General features: G+C 35.4%; 1 protein-coding gene across 1 annotated transcript in view; it reads right to left on the bottom strand.

Moving 5' to 3' along the window:
• Nucleotides 1–24714, bottom strand: part of slf (C-type lectin domain-containing protein slf) — a 26949-nt gene extending 2235 nt beyond the window's left edge. Inside the window, exons 1-3 of the mRNA XM_033471399.2 lie at nt 24556–24714; nt 21244–21379; nt 2780–2959 (exon numbers count right to left, since the gene is read on the bottom strand). Coding sequence (XP_033327290.1) covers nt 2780–2959; nt 21244–21379 — 316 coding nt within the window. The 5' untranslated portion in view covers nt 24556–24714. The remainder of the gene's footprint in view (nt 1–2779; nt 2960–21243; nt 21380–24555) is intronic.

Raw genomic sequence — 24714 nt, 5'->3', positions numbered from 1 at the left:
CGCGTGTCGTGACGAAACGCCGCGGCTGGAGATGCGACGTTAATAAATCACTGAAACTGTTCGGGTTTCGAAATTTCTGAACTATCTGCCTAGCGAGAATGAAAGTTACTGGCTTGGCTATATAATAAATTGCTCACGAAGTTGGTCGCTTCTGTATCTCTCGTTGTCGGTTGCTTCTCGGCGGTTCTTCGCAGAACTTTCTAAGCTAGTTACGACAGGGTTTAACGAATTTCTGATGGGAATAATACTGAATCGATGATATCGACGCTAGAAAACACGTTCGTTACATCGCCCGCGATCTGCTTCGTTAAATCGTTGACCTTCGGCTGCCGGATGTTCCCCGGTGGCTGTCGAAACAGATCCTATTTTCCGTCGGAAAAGCTAATTTTTTTATTCACAAAATCCATCATTTTTTCAGCCAACTTCAGCTCAACTTATTTTGAATTTATTTTATATCTAGAAACCGGTTTTTGATACTGCAATTAATACGCAAAAATCCGTTAACTTTTTAGCTTTTAACGTTTTTAATTACGAGATGTGGAAACGACGACCTTCTTTTTTATTTCATTCTGCAGATTCGAAAAGATTCGAGTGCTTTAGTATTTCTGCGTAAACTGAGAAATCGATTTACATAATACCTATATGTACATAAATAAGTAAATAAATATTTACATAATTATATACTGTAATTATTATATATAATTATATATACATTATATTATATATTGTATATGTATTAGTGTATATAACTAATATAGTACATATACTAAGTTATGTATGTACTTATATATTATATATGTACTCGATGGGTTCAACACCACTTTTAACAACGCGACGTGCTAATTGTTTTGACTTCTTCTGTTGCCGTTCCAGTCAGCATTGTGAAATCGTATGTCGTTATGCAATAGGATTTTATGTCCACTAGAAGAAGTCTTAACGATTTCTGTCGTGGTAATATGCTTTCATAAAGTCTCGAACGATCCTAGGGATAGAGATGCACGAATTGTAAAGAATTAGCCAGTGGATAGTCGAGAATCTTTTTTATATCCATTGTGCCCTACATTCTGGAATCTAGATCGTGCAGTCTAGATTGTACACTTCCACTTTAAGGCAGCATGCATATTTTCAGTGGGACATATTGTAATTACAGGTAATATTGCAGGTCAGCAAATAGGATTGCTTCTGGAAATGAGAATTTGCGGATCAGAATTGGTCCAAGGTTCGCCCCTATTTGACACTAATTCTTGCTCGCGATCAGAAATAAGCCAACATCGTTTCAGGAAAATGATTAACATCGATGGATATTTCAATTAAGCTGTGAAGTTATTGCGCTCCGTATTTTTGGCGTCGTTCAATTTCGGACGATGATTACCGAGTTCAAATTACAATTAATTACAGATCTGCCGCGGAAAATTTCTCGTTTGATCGGCATGCGAGTTCGAAATTGTGTGTAGCAATTTTCTGGTCGCCGTGTGCGACGTCTGAATAGGGGACACGATAGATGAAGCAATTAAAAAACACCAACATAAACTGTTTCACAGTGTCCATTCAAACTGCGACCACCAAGGCTGAGAAAGACAAACGGCACATAGCTGCGACCGCGAACAAACATGGGGCACATAATAAGCTGCCACCATAAACACAGAAACCAAAGTAGCATCTACGTTTACATAATAACATGTGTCACATTCCTAAAGCCTCGATAAGTCGCGAAATATTGTGCCAGTTTTCTCGCGAAGGAAACATTGTGCATAGAAATGTACAGATTCGAGTCTTCCGAATTTAAGACAACACTATTTTAAGAGACAAATCTACGTTTAATTTAAGACGACTCAATTTAAGAAATAAATCTGTATTGAATTTAAGGCAATTGTGTTTGAGAAACAAATCTGTATTTAATTTAAGACAATTCTATTCAAGAAATAATTCTACCTATTTAACTTAAGACAACTCTATTTAAGAAACAATACTTCCTATTTAATTTAAGACAACTCTATTTAAAAAAAAACAATTCTGCCTATTTAATTCGAGGCAGCTCTATTTAAGAAACAATTCTACCTACTTAATTTAAGACAACTCTATTTAAGAAACAATACTTCCTATTTAATTTAAGACAACTCTATTTAAAAAAAAAAACAATTCTGCCTATTCAATTCGAGGCAGCTCTATTTAAGAAACAATTCTACCTACTTAATTTAAGACAACTCTATTTAAGAAACAAATCTCTATTTAATTTGGGACAGCTGTATTTATAAAATTTATAAAGTTAAATTAAACCGAAGTCTTCATTCAGATTTTTGGGAAGAAAAACGAAATTTTCTGATGCAGGCATGATTTTGGTTCTCAGAGGACACAAGATCCTGATTCTTTCGACATTGTAGAATAGCTCTTTCTTCTGTTTAATTAATCACAGACTCCAAAAAGTATTTAAACATTTCCGATTTTTAAAGATTTTGATGCACTTCTCTCTTTATCAATATTTAAACTATTATAACTTACTGAATAAAAATTGCGCGACAATAAATCTAGACTCTTCTTAAAGCTTCTGCATTTACAGACCATTATTAATTTTCACATATATTTTTAAGATATTTTAGCGTGTTACAACGGGTAAAAAGATAAAGACGCATTTTTCTAAAAAAAAAATGCTACATATTAAAACGTCTCTAAATATCGCATAAATATTTTGTGATTTGATCTACTATTATCGCACAGTATTATTATTATTATCGATGAAGAAACGAACTACATCAGATTGCAAAATTCTAAAAATACTCACTCTGCTGAATAAGTCTGTAGATTAAGTTATTCTCATCCTGTGTCTCAATCGACACAAGATCCATGCAGTATTCCCTGCAAATGTTTCTGGCATCCAACCAGTCCACCCTCTGGTTAGCGTGAGCGGGAATGTGACCGCTGTAGAAATAGTTGTGGCCCCTGTAGTTAAACTCCTTCGGCCCTGTCAATGAAACAAGCAACAATTATTTTTCGTTCGTTGAAATCGCTCAAATAAATCTTAATCGAGCGCGATTATTGTCACATTAATTATGATTATTATCGCAACGATTATCAGAACAATTGTGATTATTATCGTTACAGCAATCTTGCCTGTTATCATAATAATCGTGACCATTGTTACGCAACTATCCGAATAATTGATGGAATTTTTATTTTCTGTGTAAATGGACTGGATATAAGAAAACTTTAATTTCCAAAATATGACCGACAAATCGTCCAATACGAGCAGCCCTTTCGCAACCGAGTCTCGTGAGAATCTCATAATGGGACACCCGTCATAAATCGTCGACGGGAGAGGCATTCCTGCATAAATACCAGGAAAGAGTGTAAAACCGTTGACATTTAAGCACACGATAATCATGTGCCTCCGATTACAAATCCACCTCTCGGCCATACACAGCCAGCTTAAAGATAATTGAATCGTACACGCACGGGGAATCTCTCTCTCTCTCTCTCTCTCTCGAGAGAGAGAGAGAGAGAGAGAGCCATTCGAATTGACTTTTGCTGAATATTAGAGGATATTCATTCTCTCACGCTTTGGAGCAACGGTAAGGCAATAGCGTGTCACTTGGAACATTCCGAGAAAATATTATGGGAAAATTTGGTGGACTTTCTTAAAGTGCACCACGGTTGCGAGCAACGATGAGCAGCATTTTGTTTGATATTATAGAAAATTTGTTTAATTCAGGCTTTTATTTCGATACGGAAATTTGGAAAATACTGTCAATATTATGCCGTTTAAACGACTGCGATTTAAACGATTGTGCACTTCGGAAAAATGCACGAGTTGCAAGCAGAGCTGAGTAGACTATTTCAAATAATAAAACTATTTCATTTCAAATTGTTGAAACTTTGGTTAGAACAGGACTTTATTTGAAGGATATTGAAATGCATAAAATATTGTTATGGACGTTAAAAAGATATTTTAGTCAGTTTTTGGTAAAATTTGGAAGTTCTTTTAAAAACTGCATATGTTGCAAGCAGAACTGAATAGACTATTTGAAATAGTAAAACTGTTTCAAATAATAAAACTATTTCATTTGAGTGTGCAGAAATTTTATTTAGAATAAGGCATTCCAGAAGATCGTCAGTTTTTGGAAAAATTTGGTAGTCCCTTTAAAAAAAATATACGCAAGTTGATAAAAACGTCATTGGACGCGCATTTCTTTTCTTTCCGTAAATATCCTGCCTACAGTCGTACAATAGATGTCCGCAACAATGAACGCAGGAACAATTACGATATCTTATGCGATCGCCGGCATTGTGTGCTTCAGTATAATCGGGAAACCACTTCCGTCCCCCCCTTGCCAGCCGTGTTTCCTTCCCCTTTAATTCTCGCGAATAAGTTTCTGCCACTAATGGACGATTGTCATTACTATATTCCTCCTTTTTATCCTTCGTGAAACAGCTTGACCCATTTAGGAAAATCTCATTTGTTACACACACACACACTTAGCACGATTAGGTGAATTAGTAATTGGACTTCGTTCACGTTGATGCAGAATGGCGGTGCTATAATTGTGATCTTAAATAGATGTTTGCAATTTTCATGGAATCGATTTTTCTGCTTTAAATATGGCTTTGAGAATTCTACTTCGAGAACCAAATCTGTATTTAATTTAAGACAGCTGCATTTAAGAAACAAATCTGTACTTAATTTAATACAACTCCATTTAAGAAACAATTTTATCTACTTAATTTAAGACGATTCTGTTTAAGAATCAAATCTGTATTTAATCTCTATTTAAGAAATAAATCTCTATTTAATTTAGGACAGCTCTATTCATAAAATTTATAAAGTTAAATTAAACAGAAATCTTCATTCAAATAATTGGGAAGGAAAACGAAATTTTCTGATGAAAGCTTGATTTTGGTTCTGAGAGAACACAAAATTGTGATTCTTTCAAGGTTATCAACTTTGTAAAATTGTTTAATAAACTCGGAAAAATATAAAGATGAAGAAATAAAAATCATTATAAAATGATAGATTTTCTATTCAATGGATGAACATTAATCTTAACATTATCATTCAACATTTCGAAACAACGACTTTAAATTTGAAAAAGAAAACACAAAGTAGCAAGAACAACATAGCGACAGAAATCAAATATCAAGGAAACACAGGGTAGAAAACACAGAGAAGCACAGATAATATAAAAGAACAATAAAACAAAGTAGCCAGAGAAAAACTGCCAAAGGAAATAAAAATTAAAAGAAATCTTGCATGAAAGCTAGCGACGAGAACAAAGTTGGAGAATAAAATAGCAGAACGACAAAGAGAACAAAGTAGAAATTAACAATGTAGAAAGGATCAAAGTAGAAATGAACAATGTTGAAAGGAACAATATATAAAGCAACGCAAAGTAGCAAATGAACAATGTAGAATGAACAAAGTAACAAATGAGCAATCTAGAAAGGGACAAAGTAGCAAATGAACAATATAGAAAGGGACAAAGTAACAAATGGACAAGTCAAGAACAAATTTTAAAATGCGTCGAGGTTTATCGTCGCACGACTCTGTTCGCGAAATTATAACAATTTTGAACATCAACAACTAGCGAAAAATCGGATAGTCTTTCTGCAGCCTCTGCAAGTACGTATTGCGATTGAATTATGTCATCCACGCAGGAGCGCAACATGCCGGTAAACATGTTAATTGGCAGTGTATTGACAACTTTCCCCTTTAATAGTTTTCTAGCCGGAAAATAAAAATCGTATTACCGAAGGTCGACGATGCGTGACTCTTGCGGAGGGGAGAAAAGAAAAGGGAAAGTCGTGGAAAGAAATGAATCGCAATGGATCGCAATGAATCGCAATGAGTATTATGGGGTTTAAGTGACATCGTCGAGTGCGAAATGCAATTTTTTCTGTTACGTCAGTATCCACGACAGGTCGCCGACGCTGGGACCGTCCACGCATTCAAATCCCTCGTTTCAACGGGACAGGAATCTCTCTCTCTCTCTCTCTCTCTCTCTCTCTCTCTCTCTTTCTCTCTCACTCTCTCACTCTCTCTCTCTCCCTCTCTCTCTGCATTTCATATTCCCTCTTTTATTGCTCTCTCTCTCTCTCCCTCCCTCTCTCTGCATTTCATATTCCCTCTTTTATTGCTCTCTCTCTCTCTCTCTCCCTCCCTCTCTCTCTGCATTTCATATTCCCTCTTTTATTGCTCTCTCTCTCTCTCTCTCCCTCCCTCTCTCATATTCTGTCTTTTACTGCTACTATTTTGCTCTCTCTCTCTCTCTTTCTCTCCCTCTGTATCTATCTCCCTCTTCTCTCAGTCATTCTCACATACACATACTCACTCGCTTACTCACTCACTCACTCACTGTATTACTCTCGCTTTCCTTCTCTCTTAATTCTCGCGTCTCTTACGTTCCGTCACTCACGTCTCTGTATTTTTTTTTCTCGCAGCGCCTCGCGTACGATCGCAATTTACGATCGTTATATCATCGTTCATTAAACATTTATGCGCCCTCGGAGGCGCTCGCACATCTCACGACGGTGTCAAGGAACTTCGTGCGATAATCGCCATAATCGTGCGTGCAATCCTGCAACGGTTTTCTCTCCTCCTCCTCCTCCTCCTCCTCCTCGAATTACAACGTTTTTATTACTGTCGTTCCTCTTTTTGCCACTGACAATGCACCAAGATATTCTATTTATGCGTTTTACGGTCACTTAGGCGCGCTGCTATTTTTAACCGGTCTCGTACGACGCGTTTGTTTCTCCATTACCATTGTCCTGTTATCCTAACTGCAGCTGCAAAGCATAATCTATCCGGTCCCTACTTTTATACAATTATTGCCTCGTTGACGTTTTACTTTTGCTCGATCGTTCCTTCCGCGCGACTCGTCTTTCTTAGATCTTACTGGCAGATTCAGTTTGCTCTTTGTCTTCGTTAACCCTTTGCACTCCGAAGCTTCTTTTTATATTTCTAACAATATATATATGCCAATACATATTTATTTTATTATAATATATAATCGAAATAAAAATCATAGTACTGTTACGGATGTCGCCGTATCGGCAACATCGGAGTGCAAAGGGTTAAATATTGCTGGACTAGAGATTCCATGCACAGTCATTATTATATTATATATTATATTTATTATTTATATTATATTATTATTATATATTACACATATATATTGCGAATTTATTGACATCATGACGCGGAAAATACGATTTAACCCGATCTCTGGTTTTCTTTTTCGTAATTGATGCAAACAATTTTTATTTCGCGCATAGATCTGCAATTTCACCGTTCCATAACAATAAATAATAATTATTATTTTTTTTTGGTTATGTCGAAGTTACTATTATTATTATTTATTGTTATTGTTATAATAATTAATAATAGTAATAATAATCTTTCTCTTTATGGCGGGGGGAAATCTTCAACATGATCCCCAGAAGCGACCACATAATAATAATAATAATAATAATAATGATAATAATAATAATAATAAAAATCAAGAGAAAAAGTCCGAAAAAATCTGGTCACAGTTTGGAAACAATGCAATTTCGCCAGTTCCATCGTCGACCAGATTTTACCGAGCACCCATAGCGTTTCCAGTACCATAATCACGGCTGCTTCGCGAATTCAGATCTCGTGTATCACAGAACGAACTTTCTATTATTCGCGTGACAACTTAACGAGGACCGGCGGAAAGAAATGACAGTCAATTTAGCCCGTTAGCGCGGAAGAAATCGTAAGAACGGCATAGCGGGAGGCTGTGTCCCGAGATTCCGAAGTCGTTTTCAGATGTAAAACAAACAAATGGAAAGCCCGCGCGCTTTCACGGAACAGGATCGGAACCTGTTCCGAGGCGATCCCGGCCGAAATTTTTTCTTCTTTTTTTTCAGATAGAAACGCTTAATGTATGCGAGCATCGACAGCCAATATTTGCGGACGGTATTTACAATGAAATATTAAGTAGGCTGCGTTTCCTGGTAAGGAAAGAAGAAAGTCCGCCAGGTAAAAATTAACCTTTGCTTTATATATATATATTCGATAACAACAGATCCTCCACAGAGTTTTACAGAATTTCAATTGTATCGCTTCAATTGTAACTACAAAGAAATTAAGTTACACTGCGATTCAATTGGATTGCAATTCGTAATTGCAGTTTGAGTACAATTACAAAATACTAAGTAACTGAATTGCATTGTAATTCAATGAAATTGTAATTCGTGAGTGCAATTGGAGTGCAATTACAAAATACTAAGTAACTGAATTGCATCGTAATTCAATGAAATTGTAATTCGTGAGTGCAATTGGAGTGCAATTACAAAATACTAAGTAACTGAATTGCATTTTAATTCAATGAAATTGTAATTCGTGAGTGCAATTGGAGTGCAATTACAAAATACAAAGTAATTGAATTGCATTGTAATTCGTAAGTACAATTGGAGTGCAATTACAAAATACAAAATAATTGAATTGCATTGTAATTCATAAGTACAATTGAAGTATAATTACAAAATACAAAGTAATTTAATTACATTGTAATTCAATGAAATTGGAGTACAATTACAAAACGTTAAATAATTGAATTACATTGATTACGAATAACGATGTAATTGAATTGAAATTATGAATTGAAAAATGTTAAATTAACAGGTAACAATAGAGACGAAAATACACAGAAGAGGCAAATATGAATATACGAAAGAAAAATATGAAGCTGCATGTTATTTCAAAGTTCTTTTAAAAGGCTCGTTCAACGTCAACTTCGTGTCGCAGAGGAACAGCATAAGCGGCAGGTGTAAACATCGACATTCTTATACTTTCTCTCGCTTCTTATTTTCTTTCAGAGCAACAAAAACACTGTTTTAGTGCGTAAACGAAGACTTATCACGATCAAAGTCGCGAATTCCATACTATACTAAAAATTATAATCGACCGAAATGCAATTTCTCTCGTCAGTAACTTGTATTAAGAACGACATAAATTCAGAATCGAATTTATGGTTCGCGATTATTATTCTTAACTGAACAACACGCGAATTTCTGTTAATAATTCGTATAATAAACGATCAGAGAGATTTTCGAAGGAAAAGAACAGAAATATTCCGAGTAAAAGATCGGAGATTTTTTGAGCAAAGAATCAGAGATTTTCAAAACAAGCTATCAAAGATTTTTCAAGCAAAAAAATCAGAGATTTTCAAAACAAAAAATAAGAGATATTCGAAGTAAAATGTCAGACTGTCTCCTAATTGCTGGAAATTCTTCCAACCTCCGTCGTAGCGATTCCGAACGTGATCACAACAACGCGAGAAAACAAAAGGATCGAAGGTTCATTAAGCCTGGCGAATACTTTTTAATAAGAATTGCGCAAGCCGATCCAGGGGAAGAAGACTCGCTAACAAATCGCCACGAAGTCAACGCGCCTTATGACAGCGCTGAACAATCAGCTGTCGCAACTGGCAACGCGTTCTCCGGCAAGGCTCTGTTCGACTGACAACTTCACAAAAGGCCGATGTTCTGTTGCCACGAAAATGTCAAGAATCGTTGCGAAAGGAAACAACGCCGCTCCCGCGAGATAATTCCCTCGACGTTGCCATAACGGCCATCTTCAAACTGGATGGCTATGGGGAATCCAACTTTCCATCGCCCTCAGATCATTTCGAGTACCAAATTTCATTCGCTCCCGCGCAGTACGAAATTTCCACTTCGGCTCACTCGTTAAACCATAATCGAAAATCAGATTGACGCGTCGCTGTCCTGGTAACGAACGCTGACCTACTAACGAGCTTTGGGAGTACTATAGGATCCAAATGGGCGAAAAAATAGCGATATGAAAACTATTAGGCGAATCTTTGATATGTCCTCTTGCAATTGCCGTAAGCGCGAGTAAATTCGATAACGTGAATTTTCTGAAGAAAATTCCGACAAGTGTAAACGCAACGATAAGACTTTTTCGTGCGTCATTTATGATAGTCATTTTTAAGAATATTTTTTCCGGAGACCGTTAACAATATGAGGACGCAATTTTTCGGGATGTGTAGACGTATCCTTGAACTACAGGAAAATATTTTTTTCAAGCTGCGATTGTTCATTTAAAAATTGTTTCGTTGGATTGTGCCATCGCGTGTAAAATGATTATTTCAGAGTGCAGAATTATAGTGTGTAATTATAATTATAAATTCTTATATATATTATAATTATTATAAATTATAAATATAATATAACTGTAAATTCCAATTCTCTGTTACCGTAATTATAATTATAAATTTTGTTACAATAATTAGAGTTATAATTCCGTTATAATAATTACAATTATAATTCCGTTGTAATAATTACAATCTTAATTCCGTTTTGTAACTCCGTTCTATTACCCGCAATTTTCTCGTAATAATTACAATAACGTTGTAACAATTACATGTCTGTCGTAATAATTACAATGCTATTTCAAGATACATGAAACGCAATGCCTATACAAGACGGAGAACAATTAGACACTGTCTAAATTAGGTTCCGCTATGTTTACTTAATATAGAATGCGGTAATAAACTATGTAATCCTTTCTCCTCGGTTTATACAGCCTGAAATTAGCCGCTACAAAGTAATCCAAAACAAAGGCAGTTTCACTGTCTCTTTGGCAATTGTGTTCTCGTGATGGTGATAAGAAGCATGTTGATAAGATCGAGAGTCTCTCGGGCATGGCAAACGTTACGAAAACGTGCCTGCTGTGTCCCACGCTTGTTAAGAGATAATGAAGAATTTGTAATAATTCTCGTATGTTTTTTGCCTAATGTTCGATTCATCAGCATGCGCACATCACGGTGCGAAATTTTATTCGACGAGCGAAATTATATTCGGTCACGAAATTACATGAATTTGTTCGGTCTCTGCCACATTCTAGCGCACGAAATTATGTGAATTTATTCGGCAACCAAGGCGGCATTGCAGAGAACGAAATTATATGAATTTATTCGGTTTGCAACATTGTAGAGCACGAAATTATATGGATTTATTTCGGCAAGCAAAGCGATATTGCGGAGGACGAAATTATATCGATTTTCAACTAATTGTAAGTAACATTGCAGATATTAAAATACATTGACCGTAATAAAAATAATAGTAAATAATAATAGAATAAAATATATAAAAAATAATAATAAAAATTAATAAATTAATAATAATATATATAATTATATAATATATAATATTATATATAATTATATAATATATAATATTATATATAATTATATAATATATAATATTATATATAATTATATAATATATAATATTATATATAATTATATAATATATAATATTATATATAATTATATAATATATAATATTATATATAATTATATAATATAAAATATTATATATTAATAATAATATATAATAAATTAATGAAAATAATAAAATATATTGCTCATAACATATTTTCGAGATTACTTCAATAGAATAAATTCGAAGAGTCTCGTTTTTTCGTGGTTATGACAGTCTGACGTTTCATTAACTTTCTAGCCGCTTGTCCGCATGATCAACAGAAGTGGACGCGCCTCACATTTTTTTAAAGCGGAAGTTTGCTTTCACTGGCCGGCCATACACTCATTTTCATAAAATTAAACGCTGCAGGCATGGTCACACCTGGGTATTATCCGAATCAAGATCATTAATCATACGATGCAAATCGTGCGACTAAAATCGTATTTTGTTAAACGTAATTACATGTAATTTCGAAATAATATCGCATTAAGTACTATAAGACTGATTACTTATTCTGAAATTATTTTAGCTGTAACCTGTTGAAATTTTTTAATTGTAAGTGATTTTTATCAAAATGTTTTTGCAAATGTTTCGATAAAATGTTTTTTTTACGAAGCTGTGGTTAGAAACGATAATTCTAAATAACGAATATTTTGAAACAATATTTAGAACAAACAAACGGAAAATAAAATTAAAATTCTATTTCTACATTTAACAATTTTATTTTTACTTCTATATTCGATTGTAACTGTTACAATTAACAGTTACTGCCGTGTTCAACTGGCCATTTTCAACTATTACAAATTTCTCCAATTAAGTACATTTACTTATTAAGTAAATATATTATTATATATTATTATTATTATATATTAAGTAATTAAGTATATTTACTTATTAAGTAAATATACTTAATTAAGTACATACGACAGCTTAAGAAAAATTCATTTTGCAGAAACCATGTGAACGCATCGTTGCAGAATATTGCAACAACAACCTGGTACTGCATCAAGTGATCGACTAAATGATCAATTATTACGAAAGTAGCCTTAGATCCTCTCAGTATACCAACTCCGAATACCTATACAATGTACATAAATTAATATCGGAAGCTTCATTAAATTGTTCCGGTGATTAGGCTTCGGCGTTGCCAACAGTAATCGTCCAGGAAATTCGAAATCTACTCGTTCCATAAATAAAATCTCAAACACTCTCCGTTTCAATCTTGTCAACAATATGGATATCATTCTGACAGACTTCTTCGACAAAACAATTAATCGATTAAATAATTTAAATTAATATCTTATACTAAATAATGTACTATTTTATTTGAACCGAGTATTTGGAATAAGAAACTATTTATTTAAATAAATGTTTTCGATTCATTTTAGTGCAGATATCATATTTGGTAGCAAAAGTATCATATTTAGTATCAAAGGCATGATATTTTTAAAATTATGAATTATATATTCTATAAATCATGAAAATAAATTATTGTCACTTTCTAATAATAATGTATTTCACACAATTCGTTATTTGAAATCTGTCTTGTCTGAAATCGTTTATTGTTTCAACGTATTAAATAATAATTCGGTAATATTTATTCCATAATAATTCAATAATAATTATTCCACAATAATTATATATCCCACGACAGTTCAATATAATAATTACTCTATAACAATTATTCAATAATAATTACTCTACAACGATTATTCCATAATAATTCAATAATAATTACACTATAATAATTCACACACAATAATAATTACACTCTATAATATTTCTTCTATAATAATTACACTACGATAATAATGCAATAACAATTACTCCATAACAATGATTCTCCATTAATTCAATAATAATTCATAATTTAAAGCAATGATTTATCGTCCAATTTCAAATAACGTTCCCGACTCAAAACGATTGTTCGTCGTTCGACAATGAAATTAAGTAAGCCCAACCATAGCGATCACAGTTTAAGGAAGCAACGGGTTGAGAAGAAGAAGAAGAAGAAAAAAAACGGCAAAATGTCGGTTACGCAAGAGAGGGTTGCGAATAAAATGATGTTGCCTGGAGATGATCTCAGGAAACGGGGTCACGAAGGAACTCCGCTTTCGATGATTTCATCGATCCGATGCGTGACTGTATCCTCTCATTGTTACTAATTGTAAGTTGGCAAGTGGATGGAAACAGCGTTACACGAGACCGTCGCGCCGGCCGTCGGATGATCGAGCATTCCAGGGGGGCAGGCATGCAATCATTGGGACGCAAGATGTAAGACGGTTGTGGTCGGTATCCGAACATCATTAGGTTGCACCATTGCGGCAAAGGTGATTCAGTCCCACGGTCCGTCTGTGCCTCTCACGTGATTAAATACCGTGGAAATGCGACCGTTCTGAAATTATGCCTGTCCTCGCGAAAATCTCGATCGGATTCCCGTTTCGGCGGAAAGACGGAACAATGTAGAGACGGCGAGGAAACAACAACGCGGATGATTTTACAGACGCAACGTATCCGAGTATGAAAACAATATGGAGAACGAAGAAACAAATGTGCCGTTTATTTTGAAAGTGGCATACGTCACTTTACCGTAATGAAAAGTGGTGATTTTTTTAATGTTTATACGGAATTATTTATGCTGAGAAAAACATCAGTATCCTGAGATAACAAATACAAGTAAATCTTCTCGAAAGTTAGCATCCCTCGAATATATCGACTTAAAAACAAAGTGACTTATGCCACTTTCAAAATAAACGGCTCAAATGGAGACGAACGAAAGAACAAGGGTAGATAAACGAAGACGCAATGTAGACGAACGAAGAAACAACTAACTAATTAAAGGATGTAGATAACGAAGAAATACGTGTAGCTAAATAAAGGAACAGTGTGGATGATCGAAGAGAAGCAAATATAGCTAAATGAATAACAATGTAGTAACCGAAGAAGCAAAAATAGATAAACGGTGGAACAATGTAGATAAACGAAGAAACAACTGTCTGATAAAACAATGTAGATGACGAAGAAATGCATGTAGCTAAATAAAGGAACAGTGTAGATGATCGAAGAGAAGCAAATATAGTTAAATGAATAACAATGTAGTAACCGAAGAAGCAAAAATAGATAAACGGTGGAACAATGTAGATAAACGAAGAAACAACTACCTGATAAAAACAATGTAGATGACGAAGAAATGCATGTAGCTAAATAAAGGAACAGTGTAGATGATCGAAGAGAAGCAAATATAGTTAAATGAATAACAATGTAGTAACCGAAGAAGCAAAAATAGATAAACGGTGGAACAATGTAGATAAACGAAGAAACAACTACCTGATAAAAACAATATAGATAACGAAGAAATGCGTGTAGATAAACGGTGGAGCAATGTAGATAAACGAAGAAATATGTTGAAGCTAAATAAAGGAAAAGTGTAGATAATCGAAGAGAAACAAATATAGCTAAATGAATGATAATGTAGATAACCGAACAAAAAAGTAGATAAATGGTAAAAGAATATCGTTGAGCAAAGAAATAACTGCCTGATAAACAATGTAGATAATTAGGAAACAAATGTGGCTAGTCGAATAACACTTTGGATAACCGAAAAAGGAGCTGAACAAATAACAATATATATAACCGAAGAAACAAATGCAGCTGAAATAAGAAACAATGCAGTAACCGAACAGAAAAGTAGATAAATGGTGAAACAATATCGTTGAACAAAGAAACAGCTACCTAGTAAAAGAATGTAAATAATGAGGAAACAAAATAACCTAAACGAATAACACTCTGGATGACCGAAGAAACAAAAGTAGCTAAACGAATAACAATGTAGACATGATCGAAGAACCATGAAAAAAAATAATCAAATAAATGAATGCAAATAGCCGAAGCAATGAATGTAGATAAACTATGTCGCGGCGTGGACGTCGAAGAAATAATATAGATAAATGAGGAAACAATGTAGACGGATAGACGTTGTCATTGAAACCGTTACACGATAACGGTGTAATTTGTTTTTCACGGTAATTAATATTCACCGAGCCCGGATCAATTTGCAACGCAGAGTATCGTCGGACGTGTACGAGGATGATGACGGCTTCGAGAATATCGATAACGCAGCTAATCAGCCGTTGCTAACGGTTTTATAATTTTTACCGTTACAGCATTGACATAAATCCTGCGCTGGAAATGAATTCATCTGCCGCGGCGATGTTAACCTGGGAACAACAAGCGATAATTGACTTGTTTTCTATCGAAACGAACGCTTACGAATCCTAACGACTCCATCAGATCCGTTAGAGCGGTCTCCATTGCGTAATGGGCCTCCAATTAGATATGCGGCCGATAATTTAATATCGCTTTTGGACGATTCGCGATTCAACCGAGTGTGTGAGTAACGATGCTGTAATTACAAAGAAAATGATAATGCCGAGATACGTGAATGGATTTAGAGGCGGCAAGGGAAAAAAAGTTGGAAACTCCGTTTTCGCGAGCTAGACAAAGAATTTCAAGGGAAGCTATTTCCGGAGCAATTAGTTCGGCAATTAGTCATCTACGTACTCGGCTGATCGTTGATTGAAACTGCGAAGCGATATCGCGGAGAACAAAGAAATTCGGACGACTGATTTTCGTATAGCAGAATGGATGGAACGATGAAAGGAAACTTGATTGTCGAAAATGCTGCTCGATCTGTTTTCACAAATACACTAAATTTTCATTAATTGACGCTCAGATCGCGCATAAAAATGGACAATATTCGCTCTTGAGAAAGTTGCTCGATCAATTTCATAATAAAATTGAATAAATGAATAAAATATTCACAAAATAATATTTCTGATCTCTCAAAATTGATTAAATTTTCTCGCGTCGAATCTAAATTATCGACGAAGTCTATTTTAAAATGGAAAAAAAGCCTTAAATAAAAATACTAAAGTAAATACTAAAATACGAAAATAAATACTAAAAGACTAAAAAATAAATACTAAAAGACTAAAATAAATACTACAATATTTATAAATAAATACTAAAAAAAAGTATCGGCACAGATTGTTTGAACGAGACCCCGAGAGCATCATCGTCAAGAAAATCTTTGTTTCTCCTCGTAAAATATTTTAAACCGTCCGTCAACAATACTTTTATCGCAGCTGACGTCAGAACGGACGATTATGAATTAACATTTTGCCAGCGTGGTTGCACTAAAAGAGAAAGTTCTGCACGTGTACGGTGTTTCGTAGATATGAGGGAACCTTTAATCAGTGTGCATCTTTTCCCACTTTATCGTGTTCGTGTTGTAATTTGATTATAAAACAGCGAGATTTTTAACGGAGTTAAGCGTTTAATGACGGAAATATCATGTGGTTGGCACGGTAATTGAAAAACGCTATCGGGTGTCCGTGGAAAACGCGATTGTCCCGAGGAAAGTAAGGAAATGGCTCTGTGCGAACGTCGCGGTGCGAAAATCGGCTCCTCTGGATTTTTATGAACAATTGTAGAACCATTAAGAAGATATTTATCCTTGTTCCAGAATTTTTTAATTTCCAAAAGTATTAAAATAAGTATACTAATACAAATAATAAAATACTAACACAAAGGAAATAAATGGCAGAGAATGAAAATAACTACAATTCTCGTAAAATGTATATTATAAATTTTCATTTTAATTAGGAGTTTTCTTAATCGATTTTATGGACCGAGGTCCACTTCGAGTCAAAATTAATCGATCTGCTTTTACATGCTTAATTCCAGCAACTAAAAGGAAATTAGAATTCTACAAATTAAAAAACAAAATCGTGAGAATAAACAGAAGATTAAAGTAATTGGAATTTTTGTAAAACGTACACTATAAATTCTCATTTCATTTAGATTCTTCTTGGAGATTAATCTTGCGACCAAGGTTCGCTTTAAGCCGAAATTAATTATTTCTAAAAGAAATTCTACAGAAATTCGACCAAAGAGGATTCAAAATTTTACGAACTTCGCAGATTTCACAAACAAACCGACTTTGGAACGTAAATAATCCCCACCTACGCATGACTCGCGAGTTTAGGCGCGTGCCATAATCGTGTGCGAACCACGAGCATACCTAGCAAGTGTAGTTACCTGTCTTACTGAACGTGTTCTTGTTAGCAGGTCACTGAAACGACGCCGGAACGTGAACTGTCGTCTTCGAGATGCACTTTCTCGTCGCCAAGATAAGCGAAGCGAGAGTCCTAGAGCAACACTTAGCACTTACGTAGGCCACGAGATACTAATACGTACGCCTAACTGCCACCATTCGAGAATTTTTTCTTGTAACGCTGTGGCTTGATCGAATCATTTACTATTTCATACTTTTCCGGTAAAATAGCCGCATAACAATGTGCAATCTGGTTATGCCAAGGTTACTGTTTCTATTATTAGTCGACGATTTAGATCCGACGCGAAAAAGATTTTATCAATTTTGAGAGATCTGAAATTTTGTTTCGAGCATATTTTATTTAAAGAAACTCAAGAAATTTGATATTATTGTGAAATTGATCGAGCAACCTTCTCGACAACGAACATTCGACATTGAACAGCTTAAGAAATTTCAGAAAACTGAAGAATTTATTACTTTATTTAATCATATTTATGAAATTCTCTCTAATTCGCGCTCAGATTGCCCACAAAAATGGACAATTCGAGAAGAGGAGATACGATTATTCGAGCCTCGTTTTTATAGTTCTCGACAATCGGCAAGGGTTGCTTTAAAGTGCTGTAACTTCGCGGGGAAAAATCGCAACTGAGTTTATTTTTTTTTTAAATTAAAGGGAAAGGTTCGAACATCGTTCGGCCATGAACGGCATTTCCGAAAAAAATTTTGCCAAGCCCGTGCATTTGGTTGAAGTTGGCAATTTCCAATATGACAAATATGGCGATTTTCATTACGACAAACGTGGCCTCGCATTTCAAAGATTACAGTGTCGAGGGCCCATCAAAACTCAAAATTCGGGAACGTCGCCTTAAAGCAGAGATTTCAAGCTTCAATTTTTTTAAAACGGTCATCATCCTACGATGGTTCTTCGCGATGTTATCGTCGAGTCAAATGTGGCCACTTTTTATCCAAAATTGTTCTACGCTATAATGAGTTCTACGCTATAATTGTTCTACTCTCAAATTGTCCTTCGGCATCTAAACAAAAATGGACAATTTGGGAAGAGGAGATGCAATTATTCGTGTTTCCCGGCTCATTCTTATAGTTTCCGATTGTTGACAACTATAAAAACGTGCCGCAAGGCTCGAATAATCGTGTCTCCTCTTCCCAAATTGTCCATTTTCGTGCGCGATCTAAGCGGAAATTGGGAAGAAATTACTATACATGCTCAATTTACCTAAAACTGTCCGCTGGAAACATTTTCAATCGGTCGTTTCAACTAGCTCGATAAATTAAAGCACGAACGAACCGGTCGAATTACGCTTCGTCGTAACTGTCCCGTCGATTCTGTCAAATTCTACAAATCGAGAAACGAGCGAAAACAGAAATACGTTCCCGAAGATCACCGTGAGAAGCCACGTTCGCGCGTGTGCGAATCGCGACGGATGAGAAGCGATCGAGCAAATGCCATCGTTCCGAACAACGCGACCGCAAAGCGACGAAGAGTTAGGGCAGACGGTCGATCGAATTATTGAAATTCCGTGAGCCGGATGGGTGCAACGATCGCGGCGACGAGACAACAATCGGTGAACGCTTCCGTGAATCCGGGACATTTGGATGCATCGGCACGTTCTGCAGAAAGAAATCGAGGTTGAAGCCGATACACGCTGAGACGGCTCTCGCGCAATCTCTGCCCGTCGCTTATTCTTAAAAGCCCGGCACGTGCAACTGGTCTCGCCTGTGCTATTTGTGCAATCGAATCCAGACACCTGGCTGGCTCGCTTCTCGCGATGATTTGCGAGCGGTTCGTTCAACCGGGCATCGGTGAACCGTTTTCGTTCACCTCTGGCTTCTACAGAGTGTCCCAAGAATGTCTCGCAATCCGGAAATAAAGGGCTCCTCAGGTGATTCGAAGTAACTTTTTCCTTAGCGAAAATGCAATCCGTGGCTTCGTTTGCGAGTTATTAACGAAAAACACTGGCCAATGAGAGGCGAGCTCGGCTAGCGCGAGGCGGCCCAAACAACGAACGGCCCGAAATACTCTGAATAAATCTACCGAAATTCCTCGTCGATCCTCAAATTGCATAATAGTGGCATTATTATTATTATATATGTATATATATATCATTATATTATATATATATATATATATATATATATATATAGATATATATAATATTATATATATAATTTTTTTATTATTAATTATTTATTAATTATTTTATTATATATATAACTATGGCATTTCATTTATAATTAGTCTGTGGATTTTACACATTTATTAGCAATTAAATTAGATTCAAATGAGGATAAATTTGATTTATAACAGATTTCTAATAGAAATTTAAATTGTAAAGAATTTTTATGGAATGTATTGTATAAATCATAGATTTTTAATAAAAATTTTAATTAACGCTTAAACGAGACATACGACAACCATAATTTTTAAAAAAAGCTTAACAACTGTTTTAACATTTGTTTCAACAACTATTTTAATATGAAAATCGTTCGTCGCGATGGAAACACGACGCTCGTTTATCGGTCACTGGAACACGTGACGTCGTGCACCGTAATCCTAACATTCGGTGTGCAACGAGACGCAGCCTAATCGCGGCACGCCGATTAATGCGCAAAAGGATCGATTCAATGTCGAATCGATCAATCGGAGAAACCTTCTCTAAGTACGAATCGATTACAAGTGAGCACCGCCGTAGCCGGTCGAAGAATTCAAAACCGAGATTGAAACAAGTTCCCAAGGTTAATAGTTAGAAAGTTAGTATACTTAATCTCTAATACCGCGAGCGTCTGCTTGTGTATTCCGGGAGTTTACTTTCAATTCGAAGCGCTGCTGACAATCTCGGTCAGAGAATCATTGACACGGTGTTGCTGAGGCCGTTCTATCCACAATGGGGAACGAAATTAAATGGCAACGAACATTTTCAAGCATCGTTGCATTGCTGTTAGTTCGATCATTGAAAATCTGATTGCGAAATTTGTTTATGGACGTCGGAGATATTTGTTATACTCTATAATAATATAATTATAATATAATAATATAATAGTATATATTATATATTATAATATATAATAATATATAATATAATAACATAATAGTATATATTATATATTATAATATATAATAATATATAATATAATAACATAATAGTATATATTATATATTATAATATAAAATAATATATATTATATTATATTATATTATATTATATTATATTATATTATATTATACTATATTATATTTATATTATACATATTATATTTATTATATTTATTTACCGCATTGTTGAAACGTTTATAAATATTTGTTCATTTGCTCGATCATCCGGACCAATCGAGACAAAATTAGGGTTCGAATTTTAGAACAATTTCTGAACTGAAATTTTTTTTACGATTTATAGTGAACGGTGTTGCTCGTATTTGCATCATTATTAATAAACAGTTTACTATTCGATGAACAATTCGGTCAATAAAGAATTCAAATATTCTTCGATCCGGATGATCGAGGTTCCACCATCTTTCCAAAATTCGCGTCGATCTCTATGTTTCGCGATTATCAAAAATTGTAACGTCGTTTCGGTTATGTTCTTTCGATCATTTTCGGAAGGCAACGCGAACGAACGGAACCGTTCAGTTTTTTCGCAAAGGTGATGTTGCAAAAAAAATGTTGCAAAAAAAATTTGAGGAACCAGGAAATTCTACGACGATTCTATTTATAGAGACGCTTGGACAGAGGCGTCCGTCAATTTGTTTTGCTAATATGTACTCGTACAATCGCTCGGAGACGAGTGTTGTGTAAAGCGATGTACGGTGTTTGAATGATTGCCGATTTCGCCGGCAGCGTTTGCACAATGTTGAAAAAAAAGCCTACTTACGGTTCGCGCATTTTTGCGGGATTGGCAGCGAGAGGAATCTTCCTGGTCTGTTGCTTTGTGGCCGAATTTCGTTGATGGCGGGCTCTGCGAGGGCGAACGCCGCGAACAGCACCACGGCCAGTGGCACCAGCATCATCTGCAACAATGTTGTTCCAATTTTTCTATCAATTGCTCGTCGTTGGAACAGCGCAGCAATTTTAAGGCGATTATTCGAGTCGCTTCTGCGATGCAAGCATTGCAAGATGCATTTTTATCGGAACGAAAAAATCAATTGCAACAATGTATCTGCGATATGAATTAACGGATACTTTGCAACAATGTATCTGCGATAGAAATGAACGGATATTTTGCAACAATTTGTATAAAACAAGAACGAATAAATCAAATACAGAAATGCGTGTTTGATGTAAATGAACAGATCAAATGCAAGGAATATTTTTGTGATAAGAATGAACAGATACTTTGGAACAATGTATATGAAACAAGAATGAACACATCAAATTTAGAAATACGCGTTTGATATAAATGAACAGACCAAATGCAACAATCTATTTGCGATAGGAATGAACACGTAAGTTGCAAGAATGAATTTGCGACAGGAATGAATCAATTGCAACCGTGCATTTGAGACAAAAATGAACAGAAGCGAGCAGAAGATAAATTAATTTCCATGTAACTTTGTCTCTTCCTGAGTAGCAATTGTACAAACATCGATGCAGGCAATTCTTCTTTTGCAGAGAAATCTGCAAGCTAGTTGTAACAAAGTCTGGATCAAAATTGACCGATTAGGAGCATGTATTCTGATGTTAGTTTTCGCGGATGAACGTGTCAAAGGCTTGCGAAGGTCAACTTTCAGAGGCAGCTTGTTATTTCCTACATAAATGTACCGAGCCACTTACAATAACAATGATCGGATGTGAAGAGATATTTTCATTTGAATGTTCTCCATTAAATTAACAATAAGAAGAGCTTAATAAAAATGAACTTTCCCTGCAAATAATTTTAATTGCTTCGAATTAACTGTGTTCCCATGTTTTACTCCATCTTTTTGCTCGGACTGTGGATCTTCACTTCGAAATAAAAATTGTCTGCGTCGATTACACAAAACAGGAGTTGAGCAGAAACATATATTTTCATTTAACGGTCTTGGTCAACTGAAAATAGTGAAACTATTTTCTCAATCATTTCAGAACTTCGTCTACACGTTTTTCTCACGGGTGCATAAAATCTGCTGCAACAGACCGATGCTCGGCTGGTCGTAAGTCTGCCACTTTTATAGTTCTTACACAAGCATAGTTCCCACTCGACCATGCCAGAAACAAATTCAATACATGACACTTTTAAGATAGCCAGCAAAAAAAAGATCGGTGAGAGTTGCCGGTGAATACCAACGGACGAAGATAAAGATCGTGACTCCTAGGCTCATTGTCAGTTTCCTTAAGTCAATGGGAGTTTCTCTTAAGGAGTGTCAATGGAACAAACTTTCATGGCAGTCTTTTTTTTCGCGAATTGATGAAAGCATCGAGGACACGACATCCCCGCGATCCATCTCCGTTTTTCTTTGGCGGTGTTTACGATCCGTGGATACCTTATGCAGCCGATTGTGCACGCGAACGGACTCGGCTTCTTTTAATTAAAAGCCGACGGGAGGAATGCACATCTTATATAACGGGCACGAACGCCGGTGGTCAGTTCAATAATCTTTTGGACTTTCCACTTGCCGAGGAATGTTGACAAAGTGGCAAATTTCTGAACCGCGTTCGAAATACAGATTGTTCTAATCGTTGACGAAGGATAAGCATTTCTCAATTACCAAGGAAGTGGGGAAATTTATAAATTGTCGACCAAGTGACGAATTTCTGAATTGTTGACAAAGTTGAGTCATTCTGAATTATTGACAAAGCGGAGAAATTCTGTATTGTTGAGAAAGTTTATTATTGATAAGATGGAGAAATTCTGAATTATTTGACAAAGTGGAGGAATTCCGAATTGTTGACAAGGTTGAGTCATTCTGAACCATTGACGAAGTGGAGAATTTCTGAATTATTGACAATGTAGAGAAATTCTGAATTGTTGGCAAAGTTGAGCCTTTTTGAATCATTGACAAAGTGGAGAATTTCTGAATTATTGACAATGTAGAGAAATTCTGAAATGTTGGCAAAGTTGAGCCTTTTTGAATCATTGACAAAATGGAGAAATTCTGAATGTTTGACAAAATTGAGCCTTTCTAAATCATTGACAAAGCGGTGAAATTCTGAATTGTTGACAAAGTTGAGTAATTCTGAATTATTGACAAAGCGGAGAAATTCTCTATTGTTGAGAAAGTTGAGCCATTCTGAATTATTGATAAGGTGGAGAAATTCTGAATTACATGACAAAGTGGAGAAATTCTGAATTGTTTATAAGGTGGAGAAATTCTGAATTACTTGATAAAGTGGAGAAATTCTGAATTATTGACAAGATTGAGTCATTCTGAACCATTGACGAAGTTGAGAATTTCTGAATTATTGACAATGTAGAGAAATTCTGAATTGTTGACAAGGTTGAGCCATTCTGAATTATTGACAAATTGGGGAAATTCTGAATTGTTGACAAAGTTGAACCTTTCCGAATCATTGACGAAGTTAAGATTTTCTGAATCATTGAGAAAGTGAAGAATTTCTGAACTGTTAACAAAGTGGAGAAATTCTGAATTGATGAAAACTGTAGAATTTCTCAACAGAGCCTTGTCGTTCTTATTGTAGGTCACAAGTTCTGGTAGTCGAAACTTCAAATAGCATCTTCAGTTAGAGGAGATTATGTTGACAAGCATTTCCTGTCACATTTGACTCTAATTTATTAATCTATAACATTAATTGCATCAGTTTACATTTATACTTCTAGGTTTCAGGACAACAATACTTTGTTATGTCCAAAAATGATGACCTACAGCTCCTGAGGGATCACAAATGTTGCATCAAAGTACGAGGAAAGGTAATAACTAGACCGCAGATCTTTGTACAATATAAAAATTTACCCCCGACGATTGTAAAAAAAAAACAGAAATTAAGTAAGAACAAATTGCTTCTCGAAATAATGTCGTTATATTGAAAATAGCGTAAAAATATCTTCTGCAACGAGTTCTCAATTGCATTGATCGTCAAGAACCTACCACAAGGAACTCATCGTCTACCAAGTTCCACACACGAGCGACACTATCTTTTGGCCAAATTTATAAATCGCCGTTTTAGTATCGGAGAAGATCAGAGAAGAGAGAGAGAGAGAGGAAAATGTGGATCGAAGCGGTGCACTTCAGTTTCCTGGACCACTCACCTTGTCTCGCTAGCCTGTTGCTCGTCCGTTTGATTATCCCGAGCGTACGAATCGGAGGAAGAGCCCGACAGCGAAAGAAACGTGGTCACTGATAGGATATGAAGAGACGGGCACCTTCACCGTCGATTATATAGAAATGGTCCCCACCAAGACGGAGGA

Source organism: Megalopta genalis, chromosome 5 (assembly GCF_051020955.1).
Source record: "Megalopta genalis isolate 19385.01 chromosome 5, iyMegGena1_principal, whole genome shotgun sequence".
Taxonomy (NCBI): Eukaryota; Metazoa; Arthropoda; class Insecta; order Hymenoptera; family Halictidae; genus Megalopta; species Megalopta genalis.
The sequence above is the reverse complement of the archived record's forward strand: the minus strand, read 5'-3'. Positions and strand labels throughout refer to the sequence as shown.